Source organism: Pagrus pagrus, assembly GCF_965226575.1.
Source record: "Pagrus pagrus genome assembly, chromosome: 16".
Lineage (NCBI taxonomy): Eukaryota > Metazoa > Chordata > Actinopteri > Spariformes > Sparidae > Pagrus > Pagrus pagrus.
The window spans coordinates 5,394,024-5,415,320 of NC_140200.1; the positions used below are offsets into that span (position 1 = coordinate 5,394,024).

The window sequence follows — 21,297 nt, forward strand, 5'->3', positions numbered from 1 at the left end:
TAACAAGTACATCATTTTTATTTTGTGGTGATTTCATCCTTTAAAGAGGTCATATTATGTGAATTTTCAGGTTCATACTTTTATTTCGGGGGTCCTGGTAGAATAGGTTTACATACTTAAATTTATATATATTATATTATTATAGCATCCCTTTTCACACTGTGTCCTAAACGCTCTGTTTTAGCTACAGAGTGAGACATCTCGCCTCTGTTCAATCTTTGTAAGAGTTGCATATGTGCATTACTTAACGGGCAGGATGTAGCCAATCAGAGGCAGAGTAGGGCGGGTCATGCCAAGCAAGGTAGTGTGATCTAAAATAACGCTGCTACAGCAGTAGCAACTGTAAATCTGCTGACTGACGGGAGTGTTTATATTTTGTAATAAATATATAGAAATATATGTTTATATAACGCCTGTTACATAGTGACGCACATAAGTTACGGAAGTAAAGGCTCGACTCCAAACCAGGCGTTTCAGGCAGTGCAGGACAGGACTGTAACACAATAAAGCAAAGGCAAATAAACAAAAAGCACAATATGACCTCTTTAATGTCAGATACTGAATAGCAAGGCCAATGGTTACCGGTATCAAACGTCATTAAAATAAAAAGTAGTGTTTTGCAGAGCTGTAAATTAAAAATCTAACATAAAATTTCCTCTCGGATGTTTCAGCACTTTAAGGAAAAGAGTCCATTAATGTTGTTTTGCTTTGAATCCCCTTTTTCTCTTCAACTCTTATCCACACATGGGGAAATGTGAAAGCAATCCATGACGACGGACACGTCTGCTGTAACTGCCGTCAGTTAGGACAGTTGACTGTTGCCATGATAACGCAGCTACAGCAGACACTGATATGTTCTGTTGAGGTTAACTGAGCGAGTCGTCCACACGAGACGGCCTCGACCACGGCTGCAAGATTAATCCAAACAGAGGTGGAAATGCAAAATGCTTAGGTCCAATATCCAAATCACAAGAAGGTTTGCTGTTTTTAGATCATGTTTAGTACAGATCGTTATGATTTCTCTATTTTCTTTCTGTGAAATTTAAAATTGACATGCAAAAATGATAATTCCCACTAATTGTGAATCACATTGCAAAATGGCAATATCATTTTGTTATTACATCGTGCAGCCCGAGGCCTCACTGGTGCTGCTTGATAGGATTTGTTTAAAATATGTGTGCAGTCTTAATTGAAAATCAGCTGAATTCTGCCTCAGAAACATGAAACTGATTCACAACACCTTTGTTTCTGAGCGACTGGAGGGTGGCATCGTAAATCCATGTAGTTTTTTTTATTGATTTTTAAAGGCCACATGATTTTTTTTTCACATTTTTAACTGAAGTAACAGGACAACCAGTGTTTCAAATAATCACCCACAAAGTAAATACATGTATTGGCATAAAAAAAAAAAAAAGAAATACAATATATTTTTAGAGGTTATTTCCATTAAACACAGCATATGGCTAATAGCTTTCACCTTGATTGCTTGTGACACGTCAGGTTTATGTGCATATAACTGAACTAACTCCCGTCTCACTCACTACACAGACATCATGGGGTGGTTTCTACCAAAAAAACATAAAGTGCTACTACGATGATTCACTGAGTTAGTAAAAACAAGAATTTCAAAGAAGGAAGAATGCATCAAACTACCTCTCAATAAAAATAAGACATAAGTTAACATTTACATTATACAGAGTTAATGAAGCAGTGTACGGTCTGATCCTATTCAAGATACAGATAATTTATACACTTTAAGGCTGAACGCAATCCGTACACTTCAATCCATTTGCATACGACAGATCAGTGATAAATGACTTCAACATAAACACACAATTGGAATAAATCTCCTGTTTCTGACAAGAAAACATGAATGTAAGTGACGGCAACAGAAGAGGCTTACATGAGAACACACGAGATCAAAACTGAATGTGGGAGTTACTTTTCATCATGTTCATACATTCAGCAGGTCAACTAATGATTCTTTTCATATTCTTGGTACCAAAAACAGCTTTTTCTCTGCAGTATGAAAAAAAAGGTCCACTGAGTTTTGTGCCAACATTTACAGAAACGAAGCAGCGTCAAGCTGCGACACTAACTGAGGTCACGTGACTGTGTGCGCACTGGCTTTTCCGCGGGACATACGAGGACTATTCAGATTCGATCTCTGGTTCCAGTTCCTTTTCCACGTCTATCCAGGAGCGTTTCTTGGCGCTGGGGAAGTCCTTTCCTAAAGCGCCTCGGGTCAAAGGTCGAGATTTGTTCCTATCTCCATGCGAGGCGGGCGTTGCGGGACTTCCATCGGGTTTAGTGTAGGGGCTTTTAACGCTGCGAGGGAGTCTGAAAGGTCTGTCCTCGTTGGGATTAGATGGACTACTTCCTGCTCCCACGCCAGGAGGGCTCCGGAGCAGTGGCGACTTATTCTTCGGAGGCCTTCCTCTGCCTCGTTTGACCGGCACCGGGCTATCTTCAACCACTCCCGGGCTTTCCTTTACCACTCTCGGGCTGTCCTTGGCCCCCCTCAAACTGATCTTTTCCCTTGGACTCTCTTTAACTGGAATGATTGTTTCAATTGCCCCCACACTTTCGCCATTGTCTTCTACCGCAGTGGGTTTCTCATTTTCCCCAACAATGATAATGTCTTTTTTTCGAGGCCTGCCTCTGCCGCGACGGGCTACATTTGGGCTGACATCAGGCTCTGGTTTCACACAGTTAAAACTCAAGCAGGCGGCTCCATTACTCGCATCCAACCATGCTACCCCGTCCTGGCTCTTCTCCAGAGGTTTCAAAGCCACCGAAGGCACATAGATTGATTTGTTAAGGAGGGCGAGCTCAGCAAGAGGGGGTTTTACACCTGAACACGGGTCTGAGGATTGTACAGTTTTGTCCTCCTCCAAAGTACGACTGCTCTCTGAATCTGGGTGGTCGGATTCACTAAGGCTCTTCTCTCCACTCTTGGGTGATTCCACATCAGATGGCTGCACGTCTTCCTCACCACCGTCTTCTTTGCGTTTGGCGTTCATAAGCATTAGCGTATAGAAGCCCTGACCAGCTGTGAGAAAGAGAAGAAAATATATATTTGTATGAATATGAGAAATATGGCAACATTCATGTTTAATATTGTACATGGTCCCCACAGTGGAGCAGCATGTCTTAACTTACTTGGTCTCATAGATGAGGGAAGTATGATTCTGCCGGTCTTGGAGCGAATCAGAGGGACAGCAAAAGGCTGTGGAGGGTGAGCAGTGTTTTTGAAGTTGGGAGATGGGAATGTAGGTGTAGCTGCGTTTGAGGGGACTTGAGGTTGACACGCTGTATGGGAATTGGACGATCTGACTTGGGCTGGGGCCCTAGGTTCAACTGGCTTGCTCTTGGCCTGTAGTGAGGGAACAATGACTGGAGAGGACACTGCTGTAGGCTGTGAATGGGGCGTGGGCTTGAGCGTGCCGTCTACACTCTTCTGGGCTGCAGTCGTGTGTGGGCTAGCCTGAGATGGAGCCACGCAGAAACTAGGCTGTAACATGGGCGTGCGCTGGAGGTTGGAGTCGGGAGTAGTGTCTTGCAGAAGAGCAGCTCTGGACTGCAGTAGATGGGAATAGAAAGGGCTCCATTTCATCGTCTTCTCTCTCATTTTCTGCATGTCGTAGATCTGAGTCAGCTTGCGTCTAACCAGCAGCTCTGACTTCCCTAAAAAGGTGAAATGTCATACCACAAGTTACACACGGCAAGTTAACATCTTCAACATTCAGAATGTGCTGTTACTCATTTCCGTTACTCTGCTCATTATTCATGATTCATGATCTAACACACTATCACATAACAAGCATCAACTCGTTCTCTATTACAGATTCAAACTGTACATAAATTAGCACAAAATGGGATTACAAAAGTAGAAAATGCAACAAAATGCAGTAAGTTGTACACACCAGACAAAGTGGAAATCTCCTTCACATAAAGAGCCTGAATCTGAGTCAGCCTCCTCTTCTTCTCCTCCAGAAATTTGGACGTCTCCGACAGACTTTGGATTTCTTTAAGGGCCTGCAAGCACAAAGAGACAGAGTGAAGACTGGAGACACGGAGCTGTGAATGAAGTACTGTATCAAACTTGAATGACTGTGAATGCTGAAGCGGGAAAGTTGTGTATGAGCAACAACTTTGATGTGCACACTGCACTGCTTCTGTCGATCACAATTAAGGTGATTTGAGACGGTTACATGATGTGAGTGTAACTGAATAAAAATAGAGTTTTTGAAGATGTAGGCTAAATCTAAGTTTGCTCAGTTTGCATCTAGAGTAGGTGCGTTCAGGTCAGAAGCCAGAAGTTGTTTATCAAACCTGGTTCAAGAACATTCTGAGTTTTACTGTAAGTATTTTATATTAAAACAGATATATTTATTGACGTTAGCATGCTAACCAGTTAGCCCCGAGACAGTTTGTACCTCAAGTAGTGATCATCTGATAGTCAACAAAACCAACACTCCCCTGGTGCTCCGAGCTCACAGTCCAGGTGTAGTCAGCTAATACGACCGCTAGCAGCACAGCTAACTGAGCTTAACATTTTCATGGGCTTTAAAGTTGCTACCTTCTTTGTTATACTGACCGCAGTGGCTCTCTGGAGTCCTGGTTTTGGTTCTAAAGCTGCTTACAGCACTGTGGGGACTTCTTCTGTTGTTTTTGGCCCATTATAACACAAAAAAATCCTGTCCGAGCAAGATGTGGGACTCACCATCGAGAGGAGTTGGAGCCTGGGGGTCTTTAAATCAGTCTGAAGGGTGTTCTGGAGTTTGTCAAACAGAGTCCGCTGTGTATCGCGTCTTTGCCTTTCCGTCACCAAGTGGCTCTTTCGCCTCCTATTATACCTGGAGTCATCGTCGTTTCGATCCTGGAAAGGAGCGAGAGCAGCATGACAATGAATACAGTGACATTGACATGACTCAGAACAGTTTTGAGTGAGGACGACATAGGCTTTGTCAAATAATTACTTCGGAAATATCTATTATGCTGCATGACAAAAAAAAAAAAAACGTACCTGGATGTAGCGATCCCTCGCTAATCTAAAATCATCACTGGCGTTTCTGAAGGGAGACGAGAAATAACAAAGATTGAGGGCCAAAATATAAAAAATGTTTGAACTTATTTATTCAATAGCATAAAATATGCGAAGCTACACAGACCATCTATACTTTCATTAACAAGCACACACATTCACACGTAGTACCTTGACTGATGTGGTGCTCTTGTGGCATCTTCTTTCATTTTAGTGATGGTCATTCCTTGTCTCACTTCTTCCACAGTCTCAATGTCCACCTCATCCTGAAGAACACATTACAGATTAGTTAAGCTTTATTTTCTTTATGCCTTGCGATTCACATTTTACATCTAAAACCTTATTTCAGTTATTACACCGAACTGAAAACAAAAACATCACAGTTGTCACACTTACATCTTCGTCACCCTCTCCGCTGTAGTCTGAGGAGTCGGAGAAGTCCTCTGAAGTGGTGTCCAGGTTGGAGTCCTCCTGCTGAATGTTGACTTCCTCGCTCTCTTCCGAGGGTGTCCTCTGAGGACACGCCAACTCGGAGGAGGGTTCAGGCTCCGTTGATTCGTTGCTTAACAGCTCCTTAGCACTAGTTAGGATGTCTAAACCGAGGAAGTTTGTATTTGAACCAAGTAAGCGGCCAAAAAAAGAATCTTTTGGTAGAAGGGGTTTATCCACAGCAGCCGGGTTTGTAGTGTTCATGGATTCTGACTGTTGTGAGGCTCCATCAATTCCAGGGTTAGGCAGCTGAATGAGGGTGAAGCCTCCAGGTAGAGCTACTCCTGGTAAGTTCTGGCTACTGGCGCCCTGGTTATCTGGAGGGCAGATCCTGAATGAATAAGTCCCACTCTGTCCTAAGAAGCTGGGGGTTTTCAGCGAAGGTGAGACTGTGAGGGACACAGGCGAGGAAGTGGAGCTGCTCTGGAAAGGGATGATGGAGCTGCGTTGGGCCGAGAGAAACATCTGAAGTGAGTTGATGGTGGAGGAGTTTTGTGAAGGCTGCTGAAAGGTGATGGATCCCTTTCTGCAAGAGTCTGGCTGGGGAAGCTGAACTGAATAGACAAAACAACACAGAGCAGGGAGGTGAGAGAAATATGTATCATACATCAACATACAGCAACAACATCCTGTATAGACTCATACAGAATACATTTAGGTGGAAGTAGTTTTAGCTCTATTGGATGATGATGTTAATCTTGTGCAGTAGCTGCAGGTGGGCCTCGAGTTGATTGCCATTTCCCTCCTTTGGGGACCAATCAGTTTACATCTACATGCTTGTGCTGGGGTCGGAGCGATCATATTACCTGGTGGTTGTGCTGGTGTCTTCAGCTCAGTGGTTTTCCTTGCAGTTATAATTGGAGGGACTACTGTGCCAGCAGCCTTTATGTACAGAGGACCAGCGTTGACTTTGTTTGTGGGTTCTGCTTTCTGAGCCTTTTTGTGGAAAAGGTCGGCAGGAGCCTTCAGTCGGCCTGTGACGTATGCTGCGAGGCGGTTGGCTGGATGGAGAGATCCCATGTTCCCCAGCAGCAGTCTGGCTTGATTGTAGGATTTGCCATTAACCTGTAAAGGAACAGGATAACTTGGATATTACACACACATTTTTTTTTACCCTAAACATTACAACATTATATGCCTTTATTTTAGTGGTTCCATCCCAGGCAAATACATATTAACAGCATGAAAGATAAGTGGTATTTTCTTGAGTCTGACCTGTATAAGCCCAAATGCTTGGCAACCAACAGGTTTGGTCCTGGCCCTAAGTTTTCCGGCAGGTAACACTCCTTTGAGGAAGGGTGTGACTCCATATGACATCCCCGCCTCATCAATTTGGCAATCTTCCTCATCTGGAGCCGTGTCCCCATCAAAGCTTTTATTGGCATGCCTTTCCTCATCGCTGTCATCAAGTTCGTCTTCATCATTATCACTGGCTGCTGATGGTTTACTGATGTGTACCTTGGGGAAGGTGGAGTAGAGCAGGATTAGCTGAGAACAAAAGCTACATCTGAACCATCACTGAATGCAGTACAGTACTGATACAGCAGATTATGGACTTCAATTATTTGCAACAACCACACAGAAGCATTACTCTTCTGAGACCTACCCTGTAGGTGACGAGGGAGCCGCTGGGCTTCCGCATGGAGATCTTGGCGACGGGGCGGATGCGGTAAGGTCCTATGGAGAAGCGCTGAGACAGCCTATTCTGACTCAGGCGTCGACACAAAGTTTCCAGGACCCTTTTGCGGTCCTTGCTCCACTGGCACGCTGACTGGATCTCGATTTGCTTTCTCGTTTCTGCTTCTTCTGATGCGGCCCCTTGAGAAGCCTTGTCTGCAGGGCGACATAATGCATACAGGCGTGTTAGGCACAGTATGTAATCCAGCCAAGAGCAGGAAAACAATAATGATCATCTTCAGAGGTGGTCAAGCATTTAGTGAATCTGCTTCTGTTCCTTACCTGCTTGTCTAACAGTCAGTAGAGTTCTGTAGTACTTTTTCGGCTGGCCATCAGAGGTCGTCTCTTGTGCTGTTGCTGAGGGTTTGGGTTTTGGTGTTGAAGTATCAGGCTCTATGGTGAGTACAGGAGGAGGAGGAGGCTTGCTGTTGAACTCTCTCACACGTGCACATGTCATCATGCTCTCCAAGTATTTGTACACTGGATCTTTATCCTCTTCTCGAATCTTAAAAAGAGACAAAAAGCAGACAAATATAAAATTAGCACAGATTTTTAGACTTACTCTCTTACCTTATACTAAATAAATACATAATTAGCAATGTTAATAAGAGTGTAAGGTATAAAAACATGTGGAAAAGCCTCAACAAGAGGGAGAGAGAGACTGTATTTTACCGGTTGCACTGGACGAAACGAACTGCTGCGTTTTGGGGCCCTTATAGACACCACCTGCACAGGAACACTTGCAGGGGAGTAGAGAGGATCTGGATCCTCTTCATGACTGTTGCGGTTCCAGAGTTTATCAGCATGGGAGCCCGGGCGAGGCTGGACCACATGTTCCATATTAGTCATAGCTGGGGAGGAATAAAAGTGTCTCATTAACACTTATGAGTTACTGAGAGTTGTGACCAGACTGAGCAGGAGACTACACCGCAAAACAGAAACATAAAACCTATCTATAGGAGTTCTGTGTGAAATTTTGAAACATACGTCAGAATAAAACTAACAACGTACACAAATGATATCAAAATAACTTGATCTTACAGTAAAGAGGCTGGATGTGTTCCTCACTCTCCCTCGAGTTCAGCTGCTTGATGATCTTGCGTTTGAAGCAAGCGCAGCCAAACATGCATTCAGGCCGTCGGCAGTGGAGGGGACCTCTGTTCGAACACTGGAGACTGAGACACACGCAGCCCAATCTGCAGAAGTCTTGACCACATTCAGGTAACTCAGATTTATTCCTTGGAAACTGGAGTACTTTTAAGACCTTACTGGGCAGCATCTGGATCAAAAGGAGAGTCATCAAAACAATTTTAAAACACGTCAATCTGTGTCTATGACAGCAAGAAAGGCAGGAAAAATGTCATTAATGTCAAAAGACACTGTACACGAAATCTGCAAATACATTTGTGTAGTATATTGCATACCTCTTTTGTCAGAATTGTAGACAGAGCCACATTCAGCCTGTCTGGCGTCAGCTCTGTTCTGCTCAGGCCGTCGTTCTGGGCTCCAATCTCCATCTTTAACAAACTGAACTGGAACTTAGTGAAGCCCTGAGGTCTGTGTGTCCGTTGTGGCTGTGGGTGGTGTGCAGATAATCTGAAGACAGAAATGAGCAGATTAGTGTTGTTCATTTTAATTCCCCTCCCCCAAAAAATGAGTATCATGCACTTCTTTATCAGACAATTGCAGAATCAAAGGAACATGTTCGTATGGTAAGCAGGAAAATTCGACAAAGCCAGACTATGTGCTACTTTTGAAAGATTGGACTCTCTAAAAGACAAGAAAGAGCTGACTGATGCTGGTTGTGCAACATTCTTGCTGCACAAGTAAGTAAGTAAGTAAGTAAGTAACGATATGTAATTCTCCTCAGGTAAAAGGCAAAAAGCAGCATTTTTATAGACACCACTGGCAACAGCTGTCAAACTCTGAAAAGGGCACTACAGGACTAAAGGAAAAATCAGAATTTGCTATTAATTACTGATTACCACAGTCTTATTTATGCCACTGGAGTTTCATAATAGACCAAAAACATGTTTACACTTCTCTTGATAACAGAAAATACGCTAGCGAAACAACCTTAGCTGTCAGTGTCCTTACTTACGACAACTGACATTATGGCTGCCTGTCATGAAAGAACAACATGCAACATATGTATGGTTTTATCTAGCTTGCCAACATCAGCTAATTACCTAACATTAACGCCAGCGGCTCTGATAATCAATTTTGAGCATCTGAGGAGCAGGTTAGCTCATCGTGTAAGCACAAACAGAGACTAATCATAGGACATTAATTGTGTAAAACGTATGTTGAGTGACAGCATGAGATTGTTTTTCCCCTTTTCCCGAGCTATTCATATTACCCAAAAAAGCATCTGAACATGTTTTGTGGCTGATTCATTTCAAGAAATTACTTTTTAAAAGGATTCATCAAGATTCTTTTGATTATCTGTTTGAGTCAACAACAAAAAAAACACACTTTGATGGTTCAAGCTTCTCCAACAAGATAATTTGCTGTTTTTTCTCATCTTACATGACAGTAAATTGAAAAATTGTTCTCAATTTGAACAGTCGGTTGGCTAAAAAAAGCAATGTGAAGACGTCCCATTATGCTTGAAAATGTCAGCTCAGGAAATGTCATTGGACATTTGAAACTATTTTCTGATGTTTTGTGGCGGCTCACAAGAGAAGATGATTCAATAATGAAGATAATCGTGCTTTGCTGTCCTAGAAAGAACTCAAAAATGTCATGGACATGTTGAGAAATGAAAAGACCCTTAAAATGAAGCCAAATTACAAACACGTCCTTACTTTTGTGGAACAGAACTACTGCCGTTAAACCCAGACGCAGTATGTGCAGCTCCTGGATGAACACATGAAGATGCAGACTGCTGTATGGAATGAGCTGCTGCATGAACAGAGGTCGCAGGGCTGGCCAAAGGAGGAGCCGGTGATGTCAGGGCAGAGTAGAGGAGGGGCTTGTGGGAAAGGGGGCAAGGTCTGTTGGCCCCCGCTGGAAATTTTGGAGGAATCTTCCGATACTTGAGTACGCTGTCCAGGGTCTTTACGTAGCTGGAGCTTTTAGCAGGCAGCTGATACGCCACAGAGTCCTCGGGGTTTGCGGAGAAGGCAGCAGCACGCTCACTGATGTTCTGGGCTTCGCTTTCCAAGTACTCGTCCAACATGTTGCTGCAGAAGGCAGATAGGTTCTTTTGTGATCCTTGAGGAGAGGAAGAATAAAAGAGCCTTTAATTCATCAATGAGGAGTAATGAATCAGACACAAGTACGTTCAGCTGGTTTCAGGACTGTTAATCTTTGGTAATTAGCATGACTGTACTAATCCCATTGAATGATAAAAGGGACACTGCAGCTACAACAACATGAGCGAAGCTTACCATCGCAGTTAGAGGGAGACGCTTCATTGCTTCTGATGAACTTGTTTTTCCATCCCTTTATTTTTGTCATGTCGCTCGTCTTTCCTGTCCGGGAAGTATAGGGTAACCCCTCATCTGAGAAGAAAGCATACCGCATAAGCCTTCAGCTGATCTCCTAACCACTTCCTGTGGTTCGGTTGTCTACGTTTTACCCATGATTATCTATCACTTCATTGTAGACACTGCTAAAAACAAGTGTCATACTGACTTATCAACCAAAAAAAATACTGTAACATCATGATGAGCACAATCTAAGCATATACTTGATCTACTTCACTGGAGAACATGGCGTTAATGACAGTGGGTGCTGAGAATATTTTAGCATGACTAAAGAGAGGAGAGGTCCCTTTCCTTCTGGTGGACAGCCAGCAGTTAGCAGTTAGGGTTGTCACATTATCAGATTACTACAAGGCCAAACAAATTCAGGATAACAATATATTCACAATATCTATACAACCAAATCTATCTTTAACTTTGTTTATGGTTTGTTTTGTCTCTTTTCTCGGCCAACAAATTATCCTCAAAATACAAGTGTAGGGAGGTGAAGAGAGTCGAAGAGATGAATTCCTAAACAAATCAAGCACAAGGCTGAACATCTTTGCTGGATTATTCAGGCGATATTAGTCTATTTTATATATTAAAGTTGCAGTTTGTCATAAAGCGGTTGAAGTAGAAGACTACACAATCAACAGTCGCTTAAGGGACGTCTTGTTTAACAACCTGTAACAGAAACCTTGTAGAGCCAGTCCCACATACCGGCCTACACCTTTGATCAATGCTACTCTAATCCCATCCTAGATAAAGAACCCAAAAAGAGCCGTCGTTCCCAGAAACTACACAGTGCTGGACCCGACATGTCTGGCCCAAGTACTTGAAACACATTTCCGAACCATTACTAGGCCATTTTCTTTAACTACAAACCCCCTGTCCAGCCTGCACCTCCAGATCACACAAGGCTCTAATTTGACCTGACTGACAAACTACAGATGAGGCTGGCAGGAGGAGGTGATTTTTATTCAGCCTATTGTAATTCACCCTACTAAATACATAATGCTACCTTGCAAATGTGCTGTCTAAATTTAGAGAGAGATCATTCTAGTGTGAGAGAAAGAGAGCCAAAAAAAAAAAAACTTGTTATATAAATATGTTAATATGTTTAACCAGTCTTGATGTCACAGCTTTATTGCTGACATTCTGGGTATAACTCCACAGGGCTCTTGTCAGTTTTCCCTTATGCATCTCTGGATATACAGAAGGCAGCGTGCCCACTGCATTGGCTCTGATCAGCGCTGTTTGTAGGGGTGTAACTGAACACAACGACAGTAATCCTACATGAGGAACTGCACATGTTTCGTGTATTAGACAAGCCGTGAATGACGATGAGGAAATTAAACTTAAAGGGGGTTTTGTTAACGCACCTCCATAAGACCTGTTAAATTCAATATATAAATAAAAAACCTGAATTCTGACTTTACATAAACCCCATTTATCAAACATTTCTGTGTCCAAACTGAGCCAATTAAGTGCCCCAGGACAAGAATGAATCCTCAATAAAGCACACACAAACTGTCAAACATCCATTGAACATACCACCAGGAGACGTGGCGTTGCCTTGCTCCGGTAGGTTTGGTGGAGGAAGCGGCAGATGAACTCCAAGATACTGCAGGTCGATGGTCTTATTTGGGTCTAGGCAGCTCAACTTCAAGCCCACTACAAAAAAATAGACATAAAAAGGAGTCAAGGAGATAGAAATATTCACACAAAATTATTGTAAATAATCTACTCAACCACAGGGATGTTCATGTGCGTATGTAGGGACTCACCTTCCTGCAGCACCGGATGGATGACCTGTCTGTGTTTGAGAGTTTGGAGGTCCTGCAGCAGTACAGCTTCCAAGCGGGCTATCTTCTCCTCGTCAGTCTCTGGAATCACCTTCACTGAAACACCACAGAAAGGTTTCGAAAAAGGTTTAACACAGTAAGTGATGGCGAGAGGTTTACGCAGGATTTTTTTGACATCATTTAAGATGCATAGGCTGCATAAAAGCATTTGTTAAACACATCTCCGAAATGAAAGATCTTTACATTGCTTACCTGTTTGCGTCAACTGCATCGATGTTGTTAGAGAAACGGGAGATGCAAATGATGAGTTGCTGGCTGGTTTGTCCCTGATGTGAACCTCAAGAGCTTCCTGTCACACAGAGGAATGCAAAAGCTTTAACACTTGACAGAACACCTTTACTACTGTGCATCCGAGATACTTCTGGTATGCATCAGCAAAAGCCATTTCAGAAATGTGTGCCGCTTCAGCCAATACTCAACACACCTAGAGGATATTTATTAATAACTGGAAAAGACTGCAGATCTTAATCTTAAACAAAATAAGAATATCTTTGGAAACATGCATCATTCTTTGCAGCAATTTGCATTGTTTTACCTTTGAGGCGAATGAAACAAACAACAGGCCTTCTACATCATCCAGCTCTGGTTGCATAGCGACAGTCAACGATGGGCTGTGGACTACAGTGGGGGAGGCGGTCACAGCATTCCACTGTTTTCCCCGTGCGTTCGCCCAATGTCTGTTGATCCTCTTCCTCCTTTTGCGAAACCCCGGTGACGTCCTGGAAGTGGGAGTCATGGATGTTGCTTCAGGCGATGCTCTGAAGCCTTCCTCCGCCTCAGGGGTTACACTGCCTGCATGGGGTTCTGCCTTCGCTTCCACTCGTGGACGCTTTTGGACCAGCACAAGCTCACCAAGGGCATGCTTGCCTCTTATACAGGGGACATACCGGTCCTTCTTATCGGAAGAGGTAGACATGATGGGCTTCAGGACCAGTCTGGTCTCTTGCACATTTGAGAGAGGAGGAGAGGCGGTGGGAGTCTTTATGCTGTAAGACAGAATAAAGGGAGAACTGTAAAAAGTGAAAATGATTGTGATTTAATTATAAAAGACATTAAATTGTGTTAAATTGTAATGGCACAGAATGTGGTAATGGTATTTAATAGGCTCATTCCAGCAGCTTAAAAGAACGAATTTCAAAAGAAATTTTTTCAGTCACATGATTGAGTTTAAGTGACTTTTTTGAACCAGACATAGCCATGGATGCATGTTTTTCTCTTACTTACACAGTTTTAACAGAATAAAAGCAGCGAGCCTGTCAACATTTAATACTTTGAATTTAAATACAAAAGAATTGAGACAAAGGCATGACTAATATATGTGTATGTTTGCTGCGAATGAAACTAAAGTCGTTCCAAAAGCCAAACAAAGTCAAACACCACATGTAATACACTCCACAGCCACTTTTAAAGTACATCTACACAGTCTAATACAATCCAGTACAACTGCCATGTCACAAATTCTACGTTTACTAAGCGTATAAAGGCCAGTTTTTGTCAAATGTGTCAGAGAGATGTTAATTCAACTATATGTTTATTATTGAGGTCGTAGTTGCTATTGTACTGAGCTGCATTATTATCAATAATAATCATGTAGTTAAATCTATACCACTGTGACAGGTGACTGTATTGTGTTAGATTTGATAGGTCTTTACCAGGTGTACTGAATAAAGACCACAGAGAATATTAGTGTGTTGTTGACATGTAAAACTGACCTCAGAGCCACAACCTCCTCCTTGATTTCAATGGATTCAGCAGATTTCAAAACAGAAGGTTGCGTCTCCATCTTCTCCAAAGGTTGAGCTGCCGTGGTGTCCATCTTCACCAAAGGTTGAGCTGCCGTGGTGTCCATCTTCACCAAAGGTTGAGCTGCCGTGGTGTGCATCTTCACCAACGGTTCAGCTCCCGTGGTGTCCATCTTCTCCAAAGGGTGAGCTCCCGTGGTCTCCATCTTCACCAAAGGTTGAGCTGCCGTGGTCTCCATCTTCACCAGAGGTAGAGCCGCTGTAGCAACTCGGATCAGACGGGGGTTGTTCCCGTCCTCCCTGAAGCCTTTTGCAAAAGGATTGTGATTAATTTTCAGCTGGGTGATCCGAAAGTTCTGATAGGTCGTCACAGCCATGAATTCGGTTTGCGGAAAAGTAAAAGTCATGCTTTCTGGTCCCGTAATCACAGGATTTTCGTGCGAGGGTACGTCCCCATCCGGGACAGGTATCACATGTAGTCTTGGAATGTAGCGATGCATGGAGTGTAGGATTATGTGACCCTCCAGGTCTTGGGGATTATTGGTCAGTTTGATTTTGTAGAAGGACACCAGGCCTCCCATCCAATCCGAGCCTCGACACGGTGAGTAGTGGTGGGAAAATGCCCGGATCAGACCCTGGGTCTGGTTTTCTGCTGGTCCGTGAACCTCCCATTTGGATGTGCTCCAGCGGTACCTGGAATGGTCCGACGGTACTATGGACAGGACCAGACTGTACTTCCGCTCAGGATCTAGGCCTGCAAGGCGAAATCGGCAGTACGGGAACATCCGGCGCCCCTGTTTAGTGAGAATCATCTCAGTCCCACAGCTGTAGAACTGCTTCCAGACATTGTTATTCTCCAGAGTCACACTGACACCTTTGAAGGTCAGCACAGTAGGAAAGTCTGCGTCCGGGTCTGGACTGCCAAATATATGACATGGTAACACAGGCAACGACGGCGAGGGTTCTATGTTGACAAGGCTCGACCCTTTGCACATTAGGGAGTCTGACGCTGATGCCATATGTGAGGTAGCTGGGCTTGTTTCAATGGTCCCATCAAATGTGGTAGGTGATGTCACAGCAGGCTTGGCCGGGCTGGCTTCAGCAGGTGAAGAGAGAGCCGAGCTGCAGTCATTACTTGCCATGGATACGGCTTTTGACTCAATCTCAGCCTCGTTAGTGAAATTAGGCCCCGTAGTGGTCGGAACAGGAGGAGTTGAAGAAAGGACGGTAGTAAGAGGAAGTGAGGAGGGGGTGTGAGTCAAGTTCCCCTTCTCATCCTCCGATGCATGGGGGTCCTCCATCGGTGTGGGTTCAGAGTCTGTGGCAGGCATCGCTATAGGCTGTGGTAGTCCGACTTCATTTGGTTCCTAACAGGAAACAACAAGGAGGATGTCAATTATAAAATACAGGCTAAAGACCGAAAAATAGGACAGAAAATACAAATTAAAGCCAAATACAACCCAAACAATGCTGACAAATGTTAACAAAAGCAGTTAGAAGTCGTCCAAGCAGAGCGGATACTGACAGGAAACAAATAAGAGACATAAAAGAGGCATCAAGAAAACAGAGAGTAGAAAAATGTGCAGTTCTACTTGCCCAAGTAGAGAAGTGTTATTTACTGAAACATTTAGCACTGAATTCACATTATTGTATATGCAAAAAAAACACAAAACATCACAGAGCTTTTAAATGCTGGCTCAACTTCAAATAGTTGTAGCAACAGTGGCGTTGTTACATCAGATGCAACTTCAAGTTCTAGGATGTTGTGGGTGCTGATAAACATGGGCTCAATTTAAGATGGAGACATATTTTCGGTGAAATCAAATGAAGAAATTAGATAACTTAAGTCAAATTGAAATCACCGTTTTCATATCATAGATAATTTTAAAAAGTCATTCCAAGATTTGTTTCCCAGGCTGCTGGTTGTGTGACTCTTTTGTAAGACGGAGCACCAGCACCTAATGTCAACACATCTGATTTGCACGATTCATAGAAAAAAATTAGTCAGCTGAATTACAAAAATCATTGACATGATTCTTTTATGAGCTGGTGGGGACTCATTTTACTGTATATGTAAAACAAGTATATTTCAAACTACATCTAAAAGTTATAAAGAGCCTGCTTTGTCACTGGACGTACATGAGGAGGTGAGGATGCCGAGATAGGTCTCAAATTTTGACCTCAAGTGTGGTATCGCATTAAGTTTCACTGTGATGATGTTGCACACTATGAAGGTGGGAAATCAGCACCAGCTACCAGCAAAATGCTGGTAAGATATAAAAGTAGCTGGTAGATTTCACACACAAAATAATGGTTGGTTAAGTTGAACATTAATCATAGCGGCTGCTGTTTACATTTTAAAAAAAGATATGTCGTTTTTAGAGAAGAAATTCAAACTGGTCCCTAGGGCTAATTTACCCTTTCATGACGACTGTACAGGGTGTTTAAATTACATTGAGGCGTAAAGGGGCGCTATGCAGTTTTGAAGAAGTAATATTAATGAGGTAATAAAACAAACTCAGACATATTTATTTTTTCCATAACTGAATGAACAAGCTGTTCTCAGAGGACTGTTTGTTCACTGTTTGAATCAGAAAGGTGGCAGGGTCCGCCACATATAAACAAAGTACAGCAGTATGAAATTGTGTTGTCCTTTTGGAGGTCAGTTTGTTCAGTCATGTAAACAAAGTGAGTTTGTTAGTTTAGCATAAAACTAAATAAAAATCAATAACGATCTTTCTCTTCTCATTAATATTTCTTCCACTAAATTTCATAGCACACCTTTAACTTCCAACCCATTATTTGCAAGAACAGAAATGAAAATAAATATGAAATATGGTTAAAAGCCATTAACACAGAGCCATCTGCTGAAAAATGTAGCAGGACCTAAGATAAGAAAAATGCACCCATACGCCTTAAAAACACAATTATGTGACTAATATTCATATATATATATAACAAAAGTTTCAGTTTAATATTAACATGGACTTTGCCTTCGGTGAGCTGTGAGACCACTTCGGTTTGACTGACGTGATAACACCGAGCGGAGGACATGGCTGCTGAAACACTCGGACATGCCTGTTTTTTTTTTTTTTTTAAAGTATGGATGAAATTAAACAATCAAGACGAGACATCTCCTCGATCATTTCTCACCACTGCAGCCCACATTCAATCAATCCCGTCGTCGCAGGCAGGAGGACAAGCGGACAAAAACAACCTGTTTTCTCGTCGTCCTGCCCTCCACGGGTCAATTTACTGATCACACACTCACACCAACAACACTGATGCTGTAGCCTCATGTTAGAAAAGGTGTTAATCGGGCCACAGAGCGCCTCGAACGGGCCAGCACCGGCGTGTTTACCACGCAAACTCCGAACTGGGCTCCGTGTCACCGTTTCTCCTCCTAAAAAAAGCAAGAAGCCACGCTGAGAATATGACTTGTTTGACAACAGCTCTTTCTTCCTCACACACCGCAGAGAGAGAGAGAGAGAGAGAGAGAGGAAGGCCGCCCTCCCCTCCACTCGCAGAGTTGGAAAAGTTGGAGGTTTCTCTAACGCCTCACCTTTCGACATCGGCTGACTGCCTCGTGGCCTCTCGCGGCGATAAAACGAGACGCTTCCCGGTGAAACTCCAACTGTTGCGCGTCGTCGTCGTCGCCGTCGTCTCGGCGAATCCCTCGAACATAAACACAAACTGGCAAATGGAGGCCGAGAGCCACGCCAGTGTGTGCCTGCATCGACCGACCCGAGCGTGCACGCAAGCGAAGCCAAAGCGCATGCACAATATCACCCCCTTCAATGGCGCGTGATTCCTGGGCCGCCAGCGCGAGGGGCGCGGGAGTCCGCCATCCCGGAGGTTTTTTTTTTTTTTTTTTTTTCTCTCCCTCTCTCGCTTCTTCCCACCTCGAGCACACACAAGACCGGCTCGCGCGCCGGTAAAGCGCAACTCTCTGCAAGTTTGCGGGGTGAAAAAATAAACAAAAAATGTTTCGCGTGCGTGATCCCCGAGCCGAGACTTTCTCTTCCTACCTGTTTGTTTTTTTTCCTTCACTTCTTGCACCTTTTCGATCACGTTTCCATTCTCACCCTCGGTGAACCACACACATACACACACACACATACACACACTCCTCACTGCCCCCCTCTCTGTTTCTCACACACACACACACATCCGTGCTGTGACGTAACACGTTCACCATGGCGGTTGGGCTCCAGCAGCCAATGCGCAAGCTCCCTCCGGAGGACCCAACCGGCCAGTTGTTTCATCACGGTGTCAACGGCTTCAATATTATTGACCCGGACACAACCCGATGAAAAAACTTAATATATTAATATTATATCAGTACCGCACGGTCCAAACCCACCACACGCGTTATGTGTCTTGTACAACTGTTTAAAAACACACGCCGCTGACCGGCTTCCGTTCTCGGATAAAGATGGCGGCGAAACTCGTACGAATAAAACTTTACTGCGTCATAATCACGTAAAACGGCTAATCATAATTAGCCGTTAGCCGTTAGAAAGCCTCTCCAGACATTTTACACCACAGGAAACCAAAATAAAAAACATGGCAAATGTTTGAGAGTAGCTAGCTTGCATGTAGTGGCTAATTTAAATGTTTTTTAAGTCTTTAAAAAAAGAAAATACACATGTAATTAGCCTCGTAGCTACAATGTTGTCTACAGCTAATGAAGGGCATTTTATTAGCCGACGAAGACAAATTATAAATATGAATTATCAGCCCAGAGCAAACCAATCTTTTAGCCAGCTGTAACACCTTCAGTTTTGATTTTTGTTTACCTTTATGGAGGAAATCTGGACTCAAATATCACCAATACATCGACCTGAGACATCATCATCCCCACAAAATGGTGCCTGAACTCCACCAAAACCAAAACAAATACTTACACTGAGTGCAGCTCACTCTTCCAGTCGACTTTAGACACATTAATGTATAAGTTTGATAAATTAATTGTTTGTTGTGGTTGTAAATTGAAGCCAACGGAGGAGGTTGGCTTTCATTTCGACCATGACTCAATGGAGGGGGGAGGGGGGCTGGTCAAGGGCTCGTCGCTCCCAGCAACATATTTAAATAGGAAATACACCAGAAGGATAATAACGAGACATAACGAGTGTTTATAACACTTATGCATGATTTAAAAAAATGCATTTAACAGTAGACTGCATTTTTTAGTTGATTCATGTCATTTGAGTTGTGGTGTAATAAAAAAAAAAACACGACTTCCGGTCAGAAAATGTTGCTCGCAGTGTTCAGTTCATAATTCAGCCTGCACACGCAGAAAGACTGGGTCATCACAGCCACAACAGTGATATATTATTAAACCGACAGGGCGGGGTCTGAGCAGGACTAGGAAGTGCGACAGGAGCCCACATGAAACCTACCCATCTTTTGTGCTCCACGTGGAGATCTCGTGGCGATGTGCTGCAGCCTGTTCCTGCAGGGCAGCTCCAACACCAACACCACGCTGTCTCCCTCCTCCACCACCACCTTGTCAGTTATTGGGTGTTTTCATACATTTACCACAAAATGTTAGATTGGGTGTGAAGGCTGTGCAATGCATTGAGAGGCTGCTGCATGTAGTTTACACATTTCAAGGCAAAAGGCAGCCACTCCACACGACTTCCCATAAAATGACTGTAATATCACAATGATGCCTGTAGTCATTTTTTCCAGGAACAGGAAGTGTTTTTCAGAGGAACAAACACTGTGAGATGTGTTTATTGCCTAGATAGTGGATTAAAAGTGTTCAATTAAAAGATGTGCGGGTAGAAATAACTAAAGCAGGGTGTCACAGTTGTGCACACACATAGCTACAGCAACAACACAGGAGGCAAAAAAAAAAAAAATCTAAATTAATATTTTTTTAACACATCCTTTTTATTTTACCAACACGCTTTAGGTTGTTTCTCTTATTTTGTGACACTGCATAAATACTGAAGGGTAAGTTGTAGCTGTAAAGTTGTTGTAGTTGTATATTGTTCAGAATATTTGCAGGAGATATATAGAGTCCAGTGTAAGAACACTTTAATATGTTGATCTTTGTTCTCTTATTTTACTTACATAACAAACAATAACTGTCAAATATAGATTATTTATGTAGTCTATCATCACTAGTTAAAAAAGCAAGAACTTGCTTTTCATCCGTGAACATGGTACGTTGTTTAAAGTCATATTTTATCAGGATGAGGTGTAAAAAATCCACTATGTGGTTTCGGGGAAGAAATTTTAATTAGAAGAGAAAAATCTTCATTGACTGATTTTTTAAACCTAAAAAAAACTAAATAAACAAGCTCTCTTTGTTTTCATGACTGAATAAACTGAATAAACAAACTGACCTTAAGGAACAACACAATTTCTTACTGTTTTACTTTGTTTATACGTGGCGGACCCTGCCACCTTTCTAGCTTCACACAGTGTTCTGGGGACCTTATTTTCCTCTGAGAACAGCTTCTTTATTCAGTTATGGAAACAATAAATATTTATGAGTTTGTCTTACTACCTCAATAATATTGTAAAAAATAAAATTCAGAGTTTGAATTTCTTATGCGCCCATTTAAGGTCTTACTCAAGATGTAAAAACAGAGAATAAGAAGACTTGGACACTCATACATCAAAGTGCTATTGCCTCTGCAGTATGTTCTGTGGTATTTAATGTAATTTTGGGGGACTGAAGTTAATGTTATAGTCTGCTATGCAGCATGATGCTTAAACATCTTAATCTTTTGCTGTAGATAGTTTTAATAACAACAAATTCCAATTTAAAAGGCACATTTAACCGCATATCAGCTGAGGTTTAATGTCACCTACATCAATATACATCTCACTACATTAGTCACAATCACACTCAGTGACTAATATCTGATCTATGTGTAATAACTTTTGCTTTCAGCAGGAACCAGTCAGTCTTGTAATGTTGCAGACACTGTTGGCCCAAGAGTCTTAATGCATGAGGAGAAACCCTTTAAGGAAATGGGATTTAACGATCGCTT

At 42.7% G+C, this 21,297-nt stretch overlaps 1 protein-coding gene across 3 annotated transcripts; it reads right to left on the bottom strand.

The window, feature by feature from the left end:
• Positions 1 to 1,276: 1,276 nt before the first annotated feature.
• On the bottom strand, positions 1,277 to 19,332 carry mgab (MAX dimerization protein MGA b). 3 transcript variants are annotated; one of them, XM_084377130.1, is made up of 22 exons: positions 19,195 to 19,332; positions 14,258 to 15,654; positions 13,081 to 13,531; positions 12,738 to 12,834; positions 12,468 to 12,581; positions 12,235 to 12,354; positions 10,606 to 10,719; positions 10,021 to 10,429; positions 8,638 to 8,809; positions 8,255 to 8,492; positions 7,886 to 8,064; positions 7,496 to 7,718; positions 7,143 to 7,369; positions 6,752 to 6,994; positions 6,343 to 6,601; positions 5,444 to 6,090; positions 5,219 to 5,313; positions 5,030 to 5,075; positions 4,727 to 4,882; positions 3,927 to 4,038; positions 3,163 to 3,687; positions 1,277 to 3,052 (listed from the first exon to the last, which is right to left on the bottom strand). In XM_084377130.1, exons 2-22 carry the CDS (start codon positions 15,616 to 15,618, stop codon positions 2,151 to 2,153), a joined length of 6,690 nt encoding a protein of 2,229 aa, XP_084233256.1. In that variant the 5' UTR covers positions 15,619 to 15,654; positions 19,195 to 19,332; the 3' UTR covers positions 1,277 to 2,150. The 3 variants fall into 3 exon arrangements, with proteins under 3 accessions (XP_084233256.1, XP_084233257.1, XP_084233255.1); XM_084377131.1 differs by lacking the exon at positions 19,195 to 19,332 and adding an exon at positions 18,316 to 18,409; XM_084377129.1 differs by lacking the exon at positions 19,195 to 19,332 and adding an exon at positions 17,850 to 18,064.
• Positions 19,333 to 21,297: the final 1,965 nt, after the last annotated feature.

What these genes read in the sequence shown, in the direction of transcription:
- mgab (XM_084377129.1), bottom strand. Translation starts at nt 18,023, where the DNA reads ATGCAGGCACACACTGGCGTGGCTCTCGGCCTCCATTTGCCAGTTTGT. An exon ending in GATGCAGTTGACGCAAACAG is followed by an intron (nt 12,582 to 12,737) that starts GTAAGCAATGTA and finishes GTGGTGTTTCAG; the next exon opens with TGAAGGTGATTCCAGAGACT. An exon ending in CGAGGGATCGCTACATCCAG is followed by an intron (nt 4,883 to 5,029) that starts GTACGTTTTTTT and finishes GCTCCTTTCCAG; the next exon opens with GATCGAAACGACGATGACTC.